At 39.2% G+C, this 21,420-nt stretch overlaps 1 protein-coding gene across 1 annotated transcript; it reads left to right on the forward strand.

Annotated features, from left to right (window-relative positions):
* The first annotated feature begins 509 nt into the window (after positions 1–509).
* Positions 510–20,452, forward strand: LOC121874335. The gene is made up of 11 exons (XM_042378457.1): positions 510–657; positions 3,749–3,913; positions 6,514–6,656; positions 7,053–7,208; positions 7,551–7,707; positions 8,468–8,569; positions 8,854–8,996; positions 10,948–11,097; positions 14,972–15,131; positions 15,480–15,575; positions 19,504–20,452. Exons 2-11 carry the CDS (start codon positions 3,829–3,831, stop codon positions 19,674–19,676), a joined length of 1,365 nt encoding a protein of 454 aa, XP_042234391.1. The 5' UTR covers positions 510–657; positions 3,749–3,828; the 3' UTR covers positions 19,677–20,452.
* The last annotated feature ends 968 nt before the right edge of the window (positions 20,453–21,420 follow it).

Here is a 21,420-nt window from a genome sequence, read left to right on the forward strand (position 1 = left end):
TAACTGAATGAGAATATATCCATATGTAAATAAGATTTTTTACATAATTCCAAGTTTGTTTGCTTTGTTATGTAGCTGTGTAAACTTTGAGTTCAGGTTGGACTGATATATGAGCCCAGTATAGGCCAATAGGCCCCCTGCAGTTTCCTCCATTCTTATGTTCCATTTGCCACACAACCAAACCCGTCTACCAACGGCCTCTTCATTTCTTAGTAAAAATACTTCGGAAATGGAAAATCCAGGAGACTAGTCTCGTGGAACGCCACCCACGTCATGCATGTGACGTCACACAAATGACGTCACATTAACTGTACAGTTGAGGGTTATCTTCCCCTTTGAACGGTCAAAGCTTTTTTATTATTATACCAATCTTAATGAAATTGGTATATGTGTATATTCTATCAATAATGAAAGGCAATTATTCAAAATATAAGTGACGCATCAGTTCTTAAAGGGTTAAGGCATGAATGACGTCATAATCAGAGTCCCGCTCCCTCAAGACGTCATTGATGTTCCGAATCCGGACACGCTGTGTTTATACTGGGCGCTTGCAGCTGGTGCTCTCCGTCAGTGCTCCTTAGGCGTTTGGTGTGTGTGTTGGTACTGGATAATCTTCCTTCTCACATTCGTAGATCATCGTTATACGTCAGAATACAGGTAGAGTGGGACATATTTTGGACAATTATTCTTTTTATAGATTTAAGGTATGACAAAACGCTACTTAAGCTTCGTAAAACCTGACACTTTTCGAAAGAAGAATCATTAATACACACGTCAAGTCAACAGTGAATTTGTGTTAAATGTAATCCAGTACAGTAGCTTAAAGGTACATGATATTGTCAACTGTCGGTAACATGAATTACAGTAGTGTGTACATTACTACAGGGAGTTTGTACCACAAGGAGCGAGCTATACAGTGATGATGAGTGTTTGCTCTCTCTCTCTCTCTCTCTCCGAGCAATCCGAGCGATAGCTTCCTTCCACACTTCCTGTCAGCTTGATGGTGCGTGCGTGCGTGCGTGCGTGTGTGTGTGTGTGTACGTACGTACAAGGGTTTGTCATTTTTGGGTACTTTCGACATTTCGCGGGACAATACTTGCAGTTCTTATCCCAGGATCCTGGGATTTCACGGTTTACGAGAGAGAGAGAGAGAGAGAGAGAGAGAGAGAGAGCAAACAATCATCATCACTAAATATCTCGCTCCTTGTGACACAAACTACCTCTAAAGTGCACACTGATGTTATTCATGTTACCGTCATTCGCTCCTTTACCCTCGTCACAGTGATGAGTCTGCTGCTGGTATGAGTCAGAGTGAGCCACAGTTGCCTGGGAGTTAATGAGGATGTTTTTATTTCCCGACAGCCGTGTTAAAACTTTTTATTTCATCCACTAGAATCGAAGATCAAAGCAGGAGCGAATCCAGGGGGGTTCCTGGGAGTTCGGATCCCCCTTTTCATCAGAAAATTCCAGTACTTTTTCTTTAATGCAGTATTGTACTCAGGCGTTTTTGTATAGTGAAAAGTAATTACTATTGACCTCAGAATATATCCTAATATCAAGTACACATGGCCTCAAAATGCCCATGATATTGGTCAAATTAAATAATACGGGAGGGGGGGGGGGCTTACAGCGCCCCCCCCCCTAAAAAAACAGCTGGATGGGCTCGCTATGCTCGCCATGTTCCCTCACCCATAACTTCGTGGAGACTCCCCCCTTTTGATATTGCTAGATCCGCCCCTGCAAAGACTGCTTCGGTTGCATCACATTTTATTAAAGTTCATCATGATATCTGAAGGCTTATTTCCGGATCTGTCCGGTGTTCTGTCCAGTCGTCTCATTAAATGCTGGGCTCACAAGTGGAGGCTGTCCAGTGTTGGTCTAGTCGTCTTACATGTTGACCAGAATGTACTGTACATGTATAGAACAGTGATTGGGTTTTATGACTTGGTGAAATATATGGCTGTTGGTCAGCTCAGTTTGTTGGGTTTATTTGTCTGTCTGACATTCTAATCTTCATCATTACGAACCGATCTTCACAAAATATCCACAGCTAATTGATTGAGCGAGTTCACAGCTTGACACAGTATATTTCGGTTAGTATTTGTCATTAGGGTCGCCAGAGATGTAAGTCTAGATCTATCTCATCCAATCTCTATATGATGGAGATCTATTTGTTTTTATTTCTTTTATTGTTTCTCTTTTCTCTCACCCTAGTTTCGTGCTCTTTTCATTAATAAGCCACGTCAGAAGGCGATACCATTTTGCTGGGGGGAATAAAAGATACATATCCGAGCTCAAGGAATAAACACCGTCGTCAGCAATCTCTCACGCTAGCCGCACCCGGACACAAAGCGCGGAGGTGATTCATAGGTGAAGAAACCGACACATGAATGGATTACCAATGTTGATAACCTTGGAACGCTCCCCCCCTTTAAAGCATCCGGCACGCGGCTCGGTATTACCGGTATGTATTAGTTGTGTCATATCCTTCCTGTGGATAATGTACATCCAGAACTATGCTGGTCAAACTCACCGCCTTATAACTGTTCTGGTCCTGTCGCTGGGGACATTTTGCTCATCCATGCATCTGCATAGGTTCGGATTCTAAGGGGCTTAACAAGCTAGTTGCATAACTGAACGATCTGGGATTTACACTCATTTCAGGGCCCCATGGCTCCTTGTCAGTGTTGCCAGGCGGTGTAACCTAAAATTCCCCAAATCCAGAGGCAAATATTCCCTTTTTACGAGATTAATCTTACAATTTAAGTGAAAATCGATAAATAATGAAATGATAAAAACATACAATATGTAGTACGTAAAAGTAAATATAAAATGCCAATATGGTCACAATTTGGTAATCTGGATAAGATTGAAAGACGCTTCATATTTATATTAGTAATCGATTTGTAAATAGTCTGAAAAAAGATTTAAGGGTTAATTTTAAAGAAAGATAAGTTGTTAATAAACAAGAAATGTAGAATTAAAATTTTAACATTTTCCTTTAGACCAAGTTACATTTAACTTTTACACCAAAACAACACCTTTTATTTGTCAGAATCACTTGCATTATACAGAGGAGTTCAGTTTTTTCATTAGCTTAACACTAACAGAAAACTGAAACAAGGATTATTTCTTAAGCACTGTGTCTTGTTTGAGAGTTTATTTCTTTGGTTTTGTTTTGTATTATCGTATTTGTTCATTTAGAATTAGTTAACGATAGTAGTTGTATTATACACTTAACAGGGTTCCTGGCTCCACAGACACTCCGGATCATTTAATAGTTGGTCATGCAGATCACAACCACTCAGAAAATCAATTTTTTTCTACAAATTATCATGTTATATTTCCCATAATCATCACTGAAAACTTACCAAATTAAGTTTTATTTAAAGAAAACTTTCGTACTTCAATATTTACCCCAAAATAATTGTTTTGAGTGTCAATAAATTTTTACCATGGCAAATGTTCTGAATATCATCCACTAACAAGTCCAGTAAATGTATTCTAATCATTTTTTCTCCACAAGGAACGTTCCTTAATTTTTCGTCCATTAGTCATTATGCTTCACAAGAGATGTGAATATATTTACCAACCTTAACCTTTACTTTAATTTATCCTCTTATAGTCAAGGATTTTTTTATAAGTGATTCTTTCAGCGTTGACTCCAGTCTTAAAGCACAGCGACAAAAACGTCCCATTGTACTGTATTTTATTTCCATTGAATTTCTTATTCTTTCTCTCCCTCCAGGTAGCCAGACTGCCTGGCCCAAAGGAAACACTAGTACCACATCCACCAACACCATACAGCAGTGTCAGCGTCCTGAGGACATGTTGAGAGGCGTTGTTGTCCTGCTGGCCCTGCAGGGTGCCCTGGCTCTCTCCCAGATCAAGGGAAGATATCATGATTCACTTCGTGAGTAGCGGAAGATGACAGAGATAAGACATTTTTGGAAATATTGTTAAGGATGTGATTAGGAATGTGGTAAGGGAGGTGGTTTTGGATGTAGTTGGTGAAGTGGTTAGGTATAAGAAAAGAGAAGTATTTGGAGATGGGATAGGGGTAGTGGCTGGAGATTAGGTAGGATACGTAGTTGTAGATGTGATGAGGGAAATGCTTGAGAAAAGGTGAGTGAAGTGGGTAGGGATTAGGCACTAGAGTAATATATAAAAATTTAAGTTAACACTAGAACAGTACAGTATGAACTAGGAAAGTTGAGGGTAATACGCCTGTACTGCAGCAGATGGCTAACACCAGGAGCTGTTAATTTTCGTTCATTTTATCCACATATGTTCCTTAAATGATAGTAAGTAATAAAAGCGATGACAACTTTTTATTTTAATTATAAGTATTTATTTTTCTATTTTTTTAGTTCTCTATCTGCGATCATAAATCACTTGGAGTGGGCAGGGTATGAAGGATGAGGGAGGGATGGTGAAAAACTGATCATATGACACAAAATGATGTCTCTGCATGCTTTGTATGCGAAGAACTTAAATATTTACCATAAATATTCCGCAAAAAAATCTGCCGTGTCAGCACATGTTGGCGTCTGCTCTTTGTTCACGCTCAGTCCGAACATACTCTCATGTTCACAAAAAATGGAAAATTACAAACTATGCCGCTTCAAGAAAGTTGCTTTTATTGGTACCAGATATCAAAGTAAGTACAGTCGCGGTCAAAAGTAATCATCCACCCCACCACCTTTCCCCTGCGCCTGGCCGGGTCCTTTCTGCACAGCAAGTTACGTGGGGTGGAGAGGAGGAATGGTCAACTTGGGGAAGGGCCCTTTGTTGGGGAGGGAGGGGGGTTGGAGGGTGGTATGCAAAGCAAGTTCCTCATCAGAGAGGGGGGGGGGGATGAAGAAAACAGGGAAAATCATGGAAGAAGGAAAGGAAGGATGGATGTAATATTTTATCACTGTTATCTGAGGTTTACATGCTTGTAAGAGTATTAGATGAGTACCCTTATTTTATGATTTTTATAATGTTCCATCCATTTCCTTATTTACCGTTTTTTTCAGTTTGCTGTTCAGGTTTTAAATAACGGTAATTAGATATTTATAATAACGTTGACGAGGAGAAATATTGAAGGATGGAAATCACATTTATTTTTAATGTTTACCAACACAGGTCATACAGAATCTCAACAGCTCGTCCACTTTCCTCCTCGCATGTCAGTCGTGGTCTCCCGTGCCTAAAATTATATAATTTATATGAATTAAGAGTTCAGATGTGTTTCGTTTATATTACACACCAGGAATTAGTCATTTTAATATATCAAATGTCAGCAAACCATCAAAAATACTCACGGCAGCTGGTTTCCCAAGTTCCCAGACTCCTCCCAGCAGGTTAACCAATGTCTCAGTGACTCCATCCTCCCTTGCAATTTCTGACACATTATAGCCGCCACGTACAAACTGATAATTTGCCCGCCACTCGCCAAGCTGCGGGTGTGGAACAGTGGCCAGACACCATTGTCACTACCACCTCATCACCCCGCATTGATTTTTCCAACTCTAATAAATATATTACAGGGTGGACAAGTCACATTCCATCCAACAATTCATTCCTACTTTTGTTTTCAATTAATAGCAAATTTTTTCAAGAATGGTTGTGGTGTGAGGTGGATGTGATCAAGTAACAGCCTCTTTTGGTGTTATTGATGGTGAGCAAGCTATACCCTCTCCTCTATGTTGTCATATCTGGGGCTTTTCGTCATGGAAGCCAGACACCTTATCATCCCTAATGACACATTACCTGCCAAAAGTTCACTCGTATTACTCCCCAGAATCTCAAGTAATGGCACAGATAACTAAGGGAAAGTTATGTCCATATGATACTTTCCCGGACACCTGCCCTCCTGGTTGAATGTTTGGTTGGGTTTTAGGCCTTTAAACTGCCAGGGTCATTAAGGCCGCCAATGTCAAGCTTAATCCACCAACCATAACACATTCCTCAGGTATTAGAAATAATTGTAAGACCACATACACTCTCACTACATATTTGGCCCTTGACTTAAACTCTCCTCCCATACCTGGGTCTGCCACCTCTAGCTCTCCCCCCATCAATATCTCCCTAACCCTCTTGTGACCTGCCATGTAGAAAGGCCGTGAGCTCATAGGTATGGTAGTAGGAAGGGTGAATGTTTTATTTTGACAGCGAGTGTACTTTTTGTTTAATGTGGCAGGGGGGGTTCGCCCCCGGCTAGAAAGTTAGGTTAGGTATATTTCCTTGGTTGGTTTGGTCAGGTTCTATTAGGTTCTTTGTTTTGTCGTATCATTTTTATTACTTACTATCATTCAAAGAACACCTGTGGGAAAAATGAAAGTAATCGAACTACGTGTTCTGGTGTTAGCCATCTGCTCCAAGATTATCCAAGTTGAGTAATAAATAAGAAAATCAAATACAATGCAGCCTTAATCTATCTTTTTTTTCTTTATTTGATCTGCAGTACATCATTGTTACTCAGACTCTAGACACAATAACTTATCCTTAAACTTATAATTTTTTCAGCCTTCTCCACATGTTCTTTTACACGGGTGGACTCAACTCATCCTGCGACATATGTAACCCTGAAGGACAACCTGGTTTTTGCCCTACGACCCAGCACGTCCTTGATGCACATGAGGATTATGGCCCAGAACACACTCTATAAGGTAACTCAGAATATAGGTTTGGCACTCGAAAAGGCTCATTAACTGAAAATTTGATAACTTGATTAGAAATTGATCTAATGAATCAGAGTGAGTGAAAGACTGCGGGAAGTTAGAATATGGGCGAAAAGATAATGATAACAACAGGAAAATAATACAACTAGAGAAAAGTGATATAAATAACCTCTGGAGTGATAGATATGGATGATTGATCTTGAAAACCCATACAGTATATTACAAACCCCAAACAGTACCTATGTGTCCCATGTAATTTGCACACCAAGTCTTTACACTGGATCCTTGGTTCCCTGGCATTAGTTGGTGAAGAGTTGAGTATATTATTTTTTCAGTCATTCTGTTCAACATTATCTATATACAATAACACTTATATTTTTGCAGGCCACAGTGCATGGCACCACGGTAAAACTGAACAGGTGTAGTAGTGAAGGTCAAGAAGATATCTGTTTCTCCCTTGATGAAAAAGCCACTAAAGGCAAGGACCTCCTCACTCCCAATCAGTGGAACTTTGTCACTGTCTCTTTAGCTGCTGATCAGGTGAAGATGTTTTCCTAAGGTTGTTCGCATGTAGAGTAAATTATGTTGAAGAGATTTTTAATTTACTGATTTAATTTGATTCACTTGGTTTACTGACCATTTTTTTATGAAGTTAAAGTACCTAAATTCATTTGAGTTGCTGTGAATTTTGATTAAATAGTAACACTGATACCTCCTTTTCTGTCTAGCGTTGATATACTCCATAATGACTTTAAAATAAAACATCTTATTGTAGGTTTTTGTTACTTATAAATTATCTGAAAAAAGCTTTTTCATTTCTGATGTAAATTGTCTAGATAAATAAACTCACATTTTCCTTACAAAATGCAATTTTTCCATTAGCTGAAAGTCGATATCAACAGCCAAGTAGATGTGATGGTGATGACCATGCCAGACAGCTCTGACGGACCCTACACCAGCAAGGTATCAATCATGGCCCCAGATCCAACGGCAAAGACACGCCTCAGTTACTCAGTTGACGTCAATATCAAGTGCAATGGTTAGTTGTCTTCTTATTGAGTTTCTAAACACTGGCTTTACCGCTTATTATAGTATACATGTACTGTAGGATGTTATAGACTAAGGTTTTCTCAATAATATTCAGAGATATCTGTTTCTATGCAACCACCTGACAGCTTTGTCGGCTATCCTTGGTCAATTTGCCTTATTATTTACTATTGTCGTTTACTTGCACTGTCTTGGCACAGAGGAAACTGGATATGCCCACTGCCTATGTGCACAGTATACCTACTTTGTCTTTATTCATGCTTAACTGTATAGTTTATAAACATGCTTATCCAATTGTAAACCTGTATGAGAACTTTACTGAATAAATAATAATAATAATACTAATAATAATAATAATAATAATAATAATATTATTATTATTATTATTATTATTATTATTATTATTATTATTATTATTATTACCGCTGGGTAGACAGAGGCAAATGGTATAAAGAAACTTGCCCATAGATTAACCCTGCACAGTCATTGAATTTGGGACCACTCATTGGCAATCATGCTGACCACTACAACACAGATCACCAGTGACTATCTCATTGTTTCTCACTGTGTTCAGCATGAGTCGTGTCTATAAAGTTAGGATACTGACAATACTTCCATGACCCCCCCCCCCCAGCTGAAGATTTGTTCTTTTGTTTTGCAAGAATGATCTAAGACTCCCTCAATTATATGCCAAAACAGAGTGAATATTAGCCGAGTATTATCTCTTTATTAGATCCTTTGATTCCCCTCAGATACTTTTACGCCTGAGCTCCAGACTGTTAACCCAGAGCAAAACCCAGTTTCCACTACAAACGTCCCAATCACCACGGTTAAAGTACCCATCCCCGAACCACGTAAGTTTCTCATTTGCACATTTTATTCGTGTTGCTCCTGTCTTTTCTCATTATATTGAGCTGTTCAACAAGATATTATGTCTAGTTATTATTATTATTTTTTTTAGAAATCAGCAAAACTAAACTAATTGTGCAAGAGTAACCTTACAAAATTTTACAAAATATGAATAAAACCCTGTTAACCAAATGTAACAGCGAGGATATCCAGTAACTTCTTATTATCATACAGTAAAAGATCAATAAAGCATTATTGGCAACTATTAACTCCTGCCTCCTCCTTACAGCCCACAAGAATTGCCCTGTATATCATGTTGAGCACGAGCATTCCACGCCCAACTTCACCCTAAACGACGAACTTACATTGTCTATTTGGCCCAGCCACTCCATGGTGTACTTGAGGATCCTCATTGACGACACCCTGTTCAAGGTAACTGAGGTAGAAGGGATAAATAGGTGCAGTACAAAGAGCTACTGGAAACAGGAAGGATAGAGAGAGTAGAAAAGCTAAAGGAACAGCGTAAGATACATTGAGAAAAATAGAAAATGCCCTTAATATTGGGAAAAGGAATAGAAAGAAGGGTCATGTGAAAGAAGCATTATAAGGAGAAGAGAAAGAAAGAGATTATGACAAAATCACTGCAAATGGTGAAAATTAAAAAAAGTGGAAAACATAGGAATAAAAGAGGGTAGAGGAAATGAAGGACTGGAATATTATAGGAAAATACATTATAGAAAGGAAGAAAATGTCATGTCTAGTGAGTACGAAGAGAAAAATAAGAAAATGAATAATATAAATAATAGATGAAAAACCAGAGGTAAATTTGGTTGAAGAGAGATATAATGCAGTGGCGGCTCGTGAAAAATAAAATGGAGGGACTGCAAGCCTCACACAACAGTAGGATACACAAATTTGACCTACCTCAGGTATGAGTTGTAGTTGATGTCCACGAATTCCCAGGGCATGGTAGTAGTGTTGGTGGTAGAAGGGATGGCCGAGGTGGTGATGGACCAGTATTAATTGAAAATAAAGTCGGCGCGTCTGCTCTTCGATGTAGCAAAATTGTTTATTACTATTTCATTAAAATCCTTTATTTCTGTTATGATTTCAGTCTTTTCATTTAATGTCAGCTGGGAAAAGTTGATGTTTTGCAAATACTTCACTCGATTTTCCATCGTCAAAGGGTAATTAAAGAAAGCACGATTTAACCACACCGTCCACACGTTGTACGAGACTGAGCTGCTTCAAGTGCGGCGGCGGCGCCAATTAATAACAGACATGAATCGTACAGCATTGACAGCAACTATGAAAGTAACTTAAATTTTGGTCTGATTTTAATGAAAATTCACTTAGCAACGTATTGAAAATAATTAAATAACATATAAAATGATATATTTGTTGGTAGTGTATTATTCAGCTGTCTCTCTAAAGGAATCATACGCCTGGCAGTGAGTGTCTGGGGGGACTGCAGCTCTGCAGCCCTATGCACGAGCCGCCACTGAATAATGAGATGAAAATTTTGTTTAGAATTTAAACAGTGTAACTTATAATTAACTGGATGGATATTCTTACATTTGGTGTTTAATGAGGAGCCAGTAATTTGGATGAGAACACAGTGAGAGTCAGTAAATACAGTGTAGCTAAAATGATAGCCTCGGTGATATAGCAGTAACATGCATATCTCTCACTACTTTGCCATGGGTTCAAGTCCTGGCCTGGACACACGTGGGAAGCGTGTTATCCTGTGTGACACTACCAAACATCACAGGTTTATTCTGGGCATTCTGATTTCCTCATATACTAACATTAGACAATAAAGTTTATAACAAGTAACAAAGCACAGCCCAACTACCAGAACACCTAATAAGCTGTCCATTACCTGCTAAAATTTCATACACTACTGGAATATGTGGTGTCATATTTTAAACTTTCTTGGAAAAAAACTGGACATACCAATGAGTTGTGAAGCCTTGAATATGTCGTAATTTGGCATCCTGTATACCGCTGGCAAGGCCGTGGGCTTGTAACACTCGTCTTGTCCGCGGTGCCCACCGTTTCTGTGCGGATGTCAGTCACACTAGAATAACCCGTTATAGTACATCCTTCTTTCCTCACACAGCCAGACTGTGGAATGCTCTGCCTTCTTCTGTTTCCATACTCTTACAATCTGTCTCACTTCAAAAAGCTGGTTTTACTGCATCTTCGTGGTGTAGATTAATAGTCTCTTTCTCTTCTATTTTTATTTTTAATTTCTTTTTACTTTTATTTTTTCGCCCCCTAGGCCGCGTTGTGGGTCGATGACCTGTGCCCGGGTGGGCTATGCCCCGTAAAACAAATTATAACTTAAAATTAAAAGAAATAAGAGTGTAACTGTTTGCAGGTTAATGTAAAACAAATGATGATGGAGCTGATGCAGTGTTCATCTGATGGGGAATCATGTCGGACCATTCAGCATGAAGGTTCTAAGAGTCAAGACTTTCTTCATCCCAATACCTGGAACATGATCCATATCTCTCTGAAAAATAATAAGGTAAGAACATAACTCTTACACTACTGTAGTACTAGCAGATATGGTTTATTTTGTTTATCTACTCACTCTCCTTCAACTCCTCTGCCTGCTACTCTTCAACATCTTCGTTCCTTCCTACAATTTTGCCTATTGTTTTTTCTTTTATTGTTATCATTTTCCTCTTTCAGTCTTCTCTCCTTCCCCTTCCTTGTTATTGTCTTTGTCATTGTAATGTTCCTGAACAACAGTGGTTTTCGTTACTCCGTTGTGCTCCTCAATTTTCTTTTATTTAGTACCAGACATTTGTTTATGTACAGGCAGTGACCATTATACAATGGATCAATATGCGCTCGATAAGTCTTACGATATAAGAAATTAACACCAATTACCACTATGTGATGGCTAAAGATCAGTTTTACGATGGTTGCAACCCATATGTTTTTCCTGAATTGTCACTGCTATGAAAATGTGATGTGCAGTAACTCGCAATATTCGGAGATAATTATCATGGTGCAATATTGGAATAGGATGTCGGGCAGTATAAGGTAACACATGCGACCCACACTGGAGGTTCTGCCTGTCCCCGTTATTGCCAGGCTATGAGGCTAAAGTTCCTAAACAAATTGAATGTGTCACATCGCCCAGAGGTTGGTTTGCGTGAAGAAGCTATTCTTTATATATATATATATATATATATATATATATATATATATATATATATATATATATATATATATATATATATCAATTTTAGTCCATATAACACTCGGACTTTTGAACATATAATCAACGACCTCACCAGATTATATATATATATATATATATATATATATATATATATATATATATATATATATATATATATATATATATATATATATATATGCTGATAACCACTGTGTAGTATACCATACCAGTAAATGTGAAAAATAAATACAAATAATAATAATAATAAAAAATAGTGCATTGCCATTTGTCACTAGCACGAGCCATGATGGAACGTGCTCCCCGGTCCCAGGCTGCTCCCACGCACGTAATTCAGAGTAAACATATAATATTTTTGTTTTTGACCATATGCTGATTATTATTTTTTGCATGTGCTCTATGAATGGTTGTGAGTACTGTACACTATACCCTTGTTAATTTGACAAAAAATGGGCTCTGGGTCACTTGAATTCCCAAAAAATTCAATACTTGAGAGATGGCGAGTGCCGGCAACATTGTTAGGGAGAGCGAGACCAATCATCCAATATCTCTTTGTAAACAAGAGACTGGTAATATATACTGGGCAATAGCTCATCTGGGATTGAGTGTGGGATTTTTCGGGGAAAATTAATTATTATTAGACAATATTTTATTAACCCGGCACCAAATGAACCGAAATAATATGGGAATTATGGTGAAAGTGCATGGTGTTATAAGGGAATCGCGGGCTGTTGAGCGAGAGGAGGTGAGTTGTCCTCATATATTATTCCTATAATTCATTCATCTTTATCTATTTCAATAATTGATTCCTGAGTTACTAATCGACTTTTCGGAACCGCACAGTTATTTCAGATTCATTCCGAATTCAAATTGTTTATTAAAAATGAAAATAAAACATAAGAATTAAGCCCAAATCTGAATTATAGTGATCCAAATTATTGAGGGTACAGTGTCCATGGAACAGAGTAAAAAATTAAGAAAATTAAGTTTATCCACCCGAAATTACAAGTTGAAAAATAACAGCACAACTCACAGTTGGCGGGAGGCTGAGATACCGACATTGCACCCCCCTCTAGCTCCCACCTTTCCTTTCCACGATTCATGGCATTACCAACACCTCTTCCCTCCCAGACCAGATATCCCTCCTCCTAGTCATTTGACATTATTAGGGACCTGCCACACTTTGCCATAAACAGATAAAATGTACCGGGAACTTTCCCCCCACACACTCATCATTCTCTCACTTTATGTAACTTGACAGAACCTATGACCCTTCAGGCTTTTACGCCCTTAATGTACGAGTCATAAAGGCAAGTATGAACTTTTCATACTTCCCTGTTGGGCGCTGTAAACGCTTCTGCGCTTCACCTTGCACAGGATGTAAGGGAGTGCCCAATAAACTAGCCCCCTCGGGGGCAAATCTGAATCTGAATCTGATTCATGGCATATCTATTAAATGAATTAGACCCAGCAACTGTAGGTTGAAGGCCTTGTCCCTGACATGGTACATCCCAGAGTGCTAAGAGAGTTGTGCAATGAGCTTGCTGAGCCCATTAAGATCCTGTTCTGTAGATGCCTGGATGAGCAAAAGGTCCCCAGTGACTGGAAAATGGCTTATGTGAGTCCTATATTCAAGCAGGGTGATTGTCACTCTACGAATAATTATAGACCAGCGATCCTGACTAGCATAGTGTGTAAAGTACTAGAGTGCATTATAAGAGATGCCATTTTCGAACTTCTACTACGAAACAACCTTGCAAAGGACTGCCAACATGGTTTTATGCTGGGACGTGTTTGACACAATTACTCAAGGTGTTGAATGTTTGGATTCAAATTCTGGAACAGGATGACAATATTGACAATATATATCTGGATTCTGCCAAGGCTTTCAACAGCGTACCCCATGAAACTGAGAATTAAACTGGAAGGGTACAGGATTCGGGGAAGTGTTCTAGCGTGGATCGGAGACTTTCTTCATGACCGCAAGCAGTGTGTGGTGATTAATAGCACGAAATCATCATGTCTACCCATGACAAGCGGGGTACAACAGGACAGTTTACTGGGTCCGTTATTGTTGGTTTATTTCTTAAATGTCTTGCCAGAAGCAATACACTCTGCCATACAAATGTTTGCAGATGATGTTAAGTAATTCAGGGAAATTAAGAACCAAACGGACTATAAAGAGCTAAAGAAAGATCTCTGTCAGCTTCAAGAGTGGTCGGAGAAATGGCTGTTAAGATTCAATGTCATGAAGTGTAAGAGGATGCACCTAGGTCGTACCAACATGTCCCAACGGGACGAAGAAACAGCATTAACATAGACCGAATGCGAAAAAGGACCTGGGTGTGTAAGTTGACAATGAACTGAAGTTCTCGGGCCATTGTGAGAAGAACGTGAATCATGCAACGAAACTAGTAGGTCTACTTATAAGAAGGTCGCTCAGCTGTCTAGACGGTCCGTCCTTCGTAATTATCTTCAAGAATGAGGTGCTTCTCCATTTGGAGTACTATCACCCCGTCTGGTCCTCAAGATATGCTAGGGACTGTCAATTGATTACAAATGTCCAAAGGACGGCCACCAGACTGGTGCATGCATTATGACACCTCAGTTGTACAGAGATATTAGAGTGCCTGCAACTGCCTATCTTAGATTATGCAGACAAGAAGTAACTTAATTGAAGTTAATAAACATCTCAGATGGCACTACTCAGTCGAGTGACCATACCCGGAGCTGGCGGACACCCGCCACACTGGGAGTCACAGCTCAGGTTGAAGAAAGCCACAAGTCCAGAAAATTGAGGGTACAATTTTTCGGAGTGAGAATTGTAAACTCTTGGAACAAGCTACCAGTGTTGTGAAGGAACTGAGTGTGAGCTCTTTCACCACTAGACCTGATCAACACTGGCGCACGTACAGATACATTCTGGAGCCAGTACATGCCCAGTATTCGCTATCAGTGCATAACAGAAACGTCACCGACCGCCCAAGCAGCTAACGAGCCGATCAGTGGTGAAGGGGATAAAAGTAAAAAAATCAGTAAAAGTAGACTCAGTGCATCTATAAAATGGGAGTTGATTAGTTGTGGGATCAATCCTAACTTATAACCATATTTTTGCCTTTTCCTCAGCCTTTCAGATTCTAGAAAAAAAACTATATTCTTTTAAGTGATACCTGCATTTAATTTTCCTCAGATAACAGTGGACATAAACATGAGAGCAAATGTGACAGGAATAAACATGCCAGCCAGTTCTGGGGGAACTAACAGCGGTGTGGTATTCATTGTTGCTGATTTGAACCAGAAAATAGCTGAACAGGCCTACTACCTCGCTTTAGTAAACATCGCATGTGATGGTTAGTACTGACTTTTATTCTTTAGCACATTAAAATTAACAAATATGTAATTTTTTTTTCAAATCAAGTGTGTTCACAATAACTGTACAGTTCCATTCTTAATGACTACACAGTAAACACATGATTAATATAAATGGAGCACCAATCAGTCAGAGGACATTATTTTATCCTACAAGTTTTATTTTAGGGTCTGTGTAGATTATAAAAATCCTGTTTCAATGAAGTTAACATTAACTTCTTAGAAAATTTAGTATATAAAAGTATCGTTATATTTTCAAGTAGTTTTTTTTTCTCAAATACCCTGAACAATATTTATTCCTAAGCAACATTGATGTTTTTTCTCGATAGATATTTCCACTACTGAAGTACAAGAAGTCACTCCAAGTGTCCCTGTTACAGATGTAGCCTCAGACAACCCACTTGTTTCACAAAATTCTATTACTGGTAAGTCATAAGTGGTGTGAGCAGCAAGATTTATCACTCGTAATTCCAAAGTGCTGGTGTGATAGTGTAATTACTAACCTTTTTACGCACTCAAAGACCTTATTATGTTGAAGAGTAGCAATAACGTTACTACTACTAATACAGTACTTTGCTGTTACTCGGAATCGAGTATTACGATCATCCAGCTATGGTACAATTATATGAATTTTTTAAGAAGTCACCTTCGTCGGTGAGCTCTGAGGTGACTTGAGAGGCCGATAAGGGATCGGCAGGGCCGTCCACAGATGTTGTACGTGTGGAGGGCTACAAGAAGTCCAGGAGGGGCGGCGGCAGTGTCTTTCCGGTGCTGGCGCTTTTCTGCCTTGATTTGCAGTCAGGCTAACCCGAAAGTAGTGACACCGTCTCATGTGGTGCTCTTCCAGGCGTTATGGTGTGGAGCAGCAGTGAGATCCTGCAGTAGTTGCCACAGTCTGACAGGTCTCCCTTGTTCTCCTAGATATTGATGATGGAGGTTTCTTTAAGGATGGAGGCGGCTGATAAGCAGAGGTCCTCTGGTTTTATACACCTTGGTTGGGATTCCATCAGGCCTTGTGTCTGTTATTTTTTATCTGCTTGATTGCAGTAGCTACCTCATCATGGGATTGAGAATAGTCAAGGTGGGTCAGCTCTGGGTGCTGAGGGAACTGCTGTGTAATCAGTACATCCACATCAGTGTTTTGGATGAGCAGGGAATGGTAGTGCTCTTTCCAGCACTAACGAATACCTTCTTCATCTTTAATTAGGGAGTTACCGCCGAATGAGAGAGGAGGGGGCCGCGCCATTACTTGGGCCATAGATTGCTTTAGTGGAATTGAAAATTTCACGCATCTTGTTTTGATCCGCTTTTTTTTTCATTTCACATGCTTTATTTTTCCACCATTCGTCCTTTGGATAGCGAATTTGTACTGGGCCATCTTTTTTTTTTTTTTATTGGAGGGGGGGATGCGGATGATATCAGCTTTGGTCCGAGACAGAGGGTTGTTCTTCCAGTCAGTGAAGGCAGATCTTTTACCACTGACTAATACATTGATTTCATGGTTATTTTCATCAAACCAATATTGGCATTTTCTTTCAATCTGGCCAAGGGTCTCGCTGCCGGTTTTTGTGATGACACCATTGAGGATAACCCATTTGGCACTCGGATTTAGGTTGTTTGTTGTTTTTTCAGTCCATCGTCAAGCTGCTCTCCGAAAGCATGTTCTACCGCTTGATCCTCCAGTCAATTGGTGTTGAAACCTCTTGTGAAAGTTTGTTGCCTTCGCCTTTGTGGGGCGACGTGAAGGTAAAGTTTGGCTCTGAAGAGCTGTTGATCTGTATCACAGTAGCCTGAGTAACGCATGGCTCGGATGATGAGGACATCTCAGCGATCTCTGTCTCTTATAATGATGTAGTCAATGAGATGTCAATGTTTGGATCATGGATGTTGCCAAGAACCCTTGAACTTATCGACCTGCTAAACAAAGTTTTGGTGAGGAATAAGCTGTTGGGATTACACTTGCCCACTCCATTTCTCCCTATGGTTCCCTGCCATGCGTCAGCATATCTGTCAACATTGGTATTGAAGCCACCAAGGAGCACAACCTTATCTTCTCTGGGCACAGAGGTTAGCACTCTGTCAAAGTCAGCATAAACGGCCACCTTGATATCATCCTCTGCATCCAGCGTTAGGGCATATGTACTGATGAAGATGGCAAGACGTGAGTATTTAAGCGAGTCTCAGAGCATCGCGAGGTGCTCGTTGACCCCAACAGGCATTTTAGTTAACCTATGTAGGATGGATTAGCAAATGGCAAAGTCAACTCTATAAATGTGGTTTCTCTCTGCTGCAGGCTTACCCTTCCAGAAGAAGGTATAGCTGGCTCTCGTCTGGGAGCCAGGACTCACTAATAGCTGCTATGTCAATGTTGTACCTATTGAGTTCTTATGCCACAAGGGTGGTTCTTCATTCAGGATGCTCATCTGTGTCAGTAACCAGAAAGGTCCTTACATTCCATGGAGCGACCATAAGAAGTTGTACATTTTTTCTTTGATCTGTGATTATGTTTTCGACCGCATTAGAATGACCTTACTGGGTACGATTGCCCAGTCAGGTTTTTTTTTTAGTTTTTTTTAGGCAGGCTATGTTTAAGGCGCCTTTTCTAGCCCCCTCTCCACGTGGGGTGAGCAGAATGGCTCCTGGATAGAGCTGCTCAGTTGCACAGACAAGACTGGATTGCAATGCTGCCTATATCCCAGTGTGTAAACAAACATCTTATCTATACCACCCATGTGCAGAGTTGTGACTAAGGACTCATAGCAGTCATCTCTGTCCGTTCCCGTCGCCACTCGTCTGTTGTCATTGGACTTAGTGGGTTTAGGGGTTCTGATGATGAAAAGTATGATGAGCTGAATGATGGTCGTGCGTGAGTTAAGTGGTCAGGCAGTAATGCAAGCTGCAACCACACATGTTGGCTCTCCCCTTTCCTGATCCAGTGGATTCAAGTAGCTGCAATAACTGGGGAGAGGGAGAGTTGCAATGGGCTGCCGATAGCCCAGTTTGTTGAGTTTCACCTTAGTAGCTTCTTCATCTTGCACTGCATAGTTGCAATAACTGGGGAGAGGGAGAGTTGCAATGGACTGCTGATAGCCCAGTTTGTTGGGTTTCACCTTATTAGCTTCTTCATCTTGCACAGAATTTATATTCTGGTGTAGTTGTTGGGTTCCTGCAGTGTTGGTCACCTCTTCTGCCGTTGGGGGTCTTACTGAAGCTCTGTGAGCATGTCTGCCTGATGTGGGGCCCCACCACAGATTTTTCATTTGGGGTTTACTCACATAGCTTTATACCTACCAAGGTCAATCCGCAAGGTAGCGGGGCAGTGGTTGGTAGATGTCAGGCCGTGTCCACTTGCCACTGGGCTTATGCACAGTACCTCTTAGGCTCACTGCTGCTCCGAGATCCCCTGCTGGTCTAGCCTGGGGACACGAAGCACTCAGTTACCATGTTTTGCCACGAAGTGGCACAGCGAGAGTCTTGATGGTGAAAAGTCTGTGTACTGGCAGAGGAAGACTTACACAAGGCATCTTCCCTGTTTACCACGAGGGCTAGCCAGCGGCGGTAATTGAAAGCGAGAGGAAGAATTATGCTGCCACACTAGTAAATACATTACACCACCCTGTGGAGAAAAGCTACACACATTATAACAACAACAACAGCAATGTATATGTGGAGTTGGGTCTGGTTAGTACTTGGATGAGTGACCACCTGGTCCTAAGAACACCAGCTGCTGCTGGCATAAGGACTCTACTGGAAACAAGCCTCTTATGGCTTTGTCAGCTGTCATTGGTCACTTTGACTGAATTTCAATTATTAATAGTGTGGTCGTTTGGTCTGGTGTAGCATGATGCGGTATGAATATATGTGCAATAATGTGGTGGGATATGTATGTGTGTGGTGCTTGTGTATGTATGTTCTTTGTATGCCAGTGTGCACATACTATAAGAAACAGCTTTATAAAAGGTCAGTACAGTATACCATAGTACTACTGGAGGTGCATACATGGCAGCACTGTTTCTTACTAATAAGACAAATATGAGGGCCTTCATGGTATCAGTAATAGTACTAATAATGATGCTGTACACACATAATAAATGTATTTAAATATTTTATAAATATGAATAATAATTTTTAAAGGTAATACACAAAAAGTATTAAACATTACATACTAACCAGTGTATTCAATCAAAACTTGCATAAGATTAACCTCCATCTGTTGTTACTCTTAGCAAGATGCAACAGAAGTAGATTTATTGTAAAAATGTAGTGTAGTGTTTTATTTCTACAGTATTATTACTAAATACACATGCCATTTTTAAATGTCTTTAATAAATCAGAGCCTTCCTTCATCAACAGACTCGGCTACAGAGGAAATATCACAGCCAGTGGGTATAATTGTGGGTGTGTTGTTTGCCATTCTTGCCGTCGTTGCTATAGCTATAGCAATCTCCACCTACAAGAAGAAACGCTCAGTAAGCATCAATCAACATACGCCTCTTAATGACCAGCAGCAACAGATAAAGGAATAAGCCACTTGGATGGTATTTTTCATTGATAAGCAGCAATACCATTAGACCCTATATTTTGAAGATATTATTTTTTTAACAACAGAATCTATTCTATAGGGTTTTACATTCTGCAGGCAACACTTAATTGTTAATTAAGTAATATAATATGAAAAAAAACAATCATTGCCATTCACCTCTCAATGCTAAGGGATACTATTTTATCATAAATAACAGAAATGCTATTTGGTCCTTCATGTAGAGGACTCCTGTCTGATGAATAATAAAATCATTGAGTCTTACAAGAAGAGAGCAGTACAATATTATCCAGAAACCAAGAGCAAAACCAGTAAGCCTTTCATACAAAGAAGAAAGAACATTATCGATACCCAGTAAACAACAGCAGCACTAATAAGCCTTTTGTGTAAAGACATATTTCACAGGTTGAATCCCTTTAAAGTTTAAACCAACATCCTGTGGTCCGACATGACTTGTGATTGACTCTTGACATTAGTTCGTGAAACCTGTGCTTTTATTTAGGCATATTTTACTCTTTAAAATGGCTTCAAAATGACTAGCAAGTGATGGAAGTGTTGGTCATGCCATGTAAGCCACACTAGTTTACATAAATTTCAGTAATATTCCACCCATGTGATGAGTGTTAGAGAATAACAATAAGGTCTATGAAATATATAAGCATTTTCATTGAAAAAATAACTGCATTACTTTAGCTTATCATTGTTACTACAGTGCAGTAGTTATTTTTTTTAACAAACTTTTGCATATACAGTATATCAAAACATGAGACAATTTTTTTATCATAATATTGAAATTTTGGGGAAATCAAATCCTTGTACAGTATTGTCAATTTAGTACAAACCCACTTGGTGTTTTCTTGTGGATATCAGCATAATACATACATACATACATACATACATACATACATACATACATACATACATACATACATACATATATATATATATATATATATATATATATATATATATATATATATATATATATATATATATATATATATATATATATATATATATATATATATATATATATACAGTACCACCCCACTTACGACCTCGTACCAAAATTTTTTCCAATTACAGTACATATTTTCGAGTCCCGAAGTTGATAATTGCGCTGTGTACTGACAAAATTTTCTTTTGTAATTCCCTTTAAAATGGCTGGCAAGCTTAAAAGTGAGAGTTTTAGCTACAGGGTAGGTATCCAGTTATTACAAGTAAAGCCTGCTGACAGACTGCAAATTTTAGTACTGTAATACCGTACTGTATTAAAAATTAAATGTAATACCCTGTAGTACTGTGACATTGTAAATAATAAAAAATAAATCAATGTAAATTCATATATACATGTAATGAATGAGAAAACAGATGTTTATCATTTACCTGCAGATACCCAAGCTTACACAAATCTCAAGGTTATAAAGGTTATATACATAGGTCTTTAAGATCACAGGGAGATGCTGAAGACTATTTTGCATCTATAATATAGTTTTGATCTAATATGAGAGGATGGGTTGGCTGTTTATTGGTAATCCCTTCACCCCTAGGGCAATTTTAGGTCTGGCTTCACCACCATATAGAACAGTAGATCCCCTGGAAAGATATACCTATCTAACTGGATCCATGATGACCTTCAGTCATGAAATCCCTTCACCAAACATGGAGGGGGTAATGATACCATTTCATATTTGTTAAACAGTACATTCAGGAAATTCTTTGATAAAGGA

The sequence above is a fragment of the Homarus americanus genome, unplaced genomic scaffold (assembly GCF_018991925.1).
Source record: "Homarus americanus isolate GMGI-L3 unplaced genomic scaffold, GMGI_Hamer_2.0 scaffold17856, whole genome shotgun sequence".
Classification (NCBI taxonomy): Eukaryota; Metazoa; Arthropoda; class Malacostraca; order Decapoda; family Nephropidae; genus Homarus; species Homarus americanus.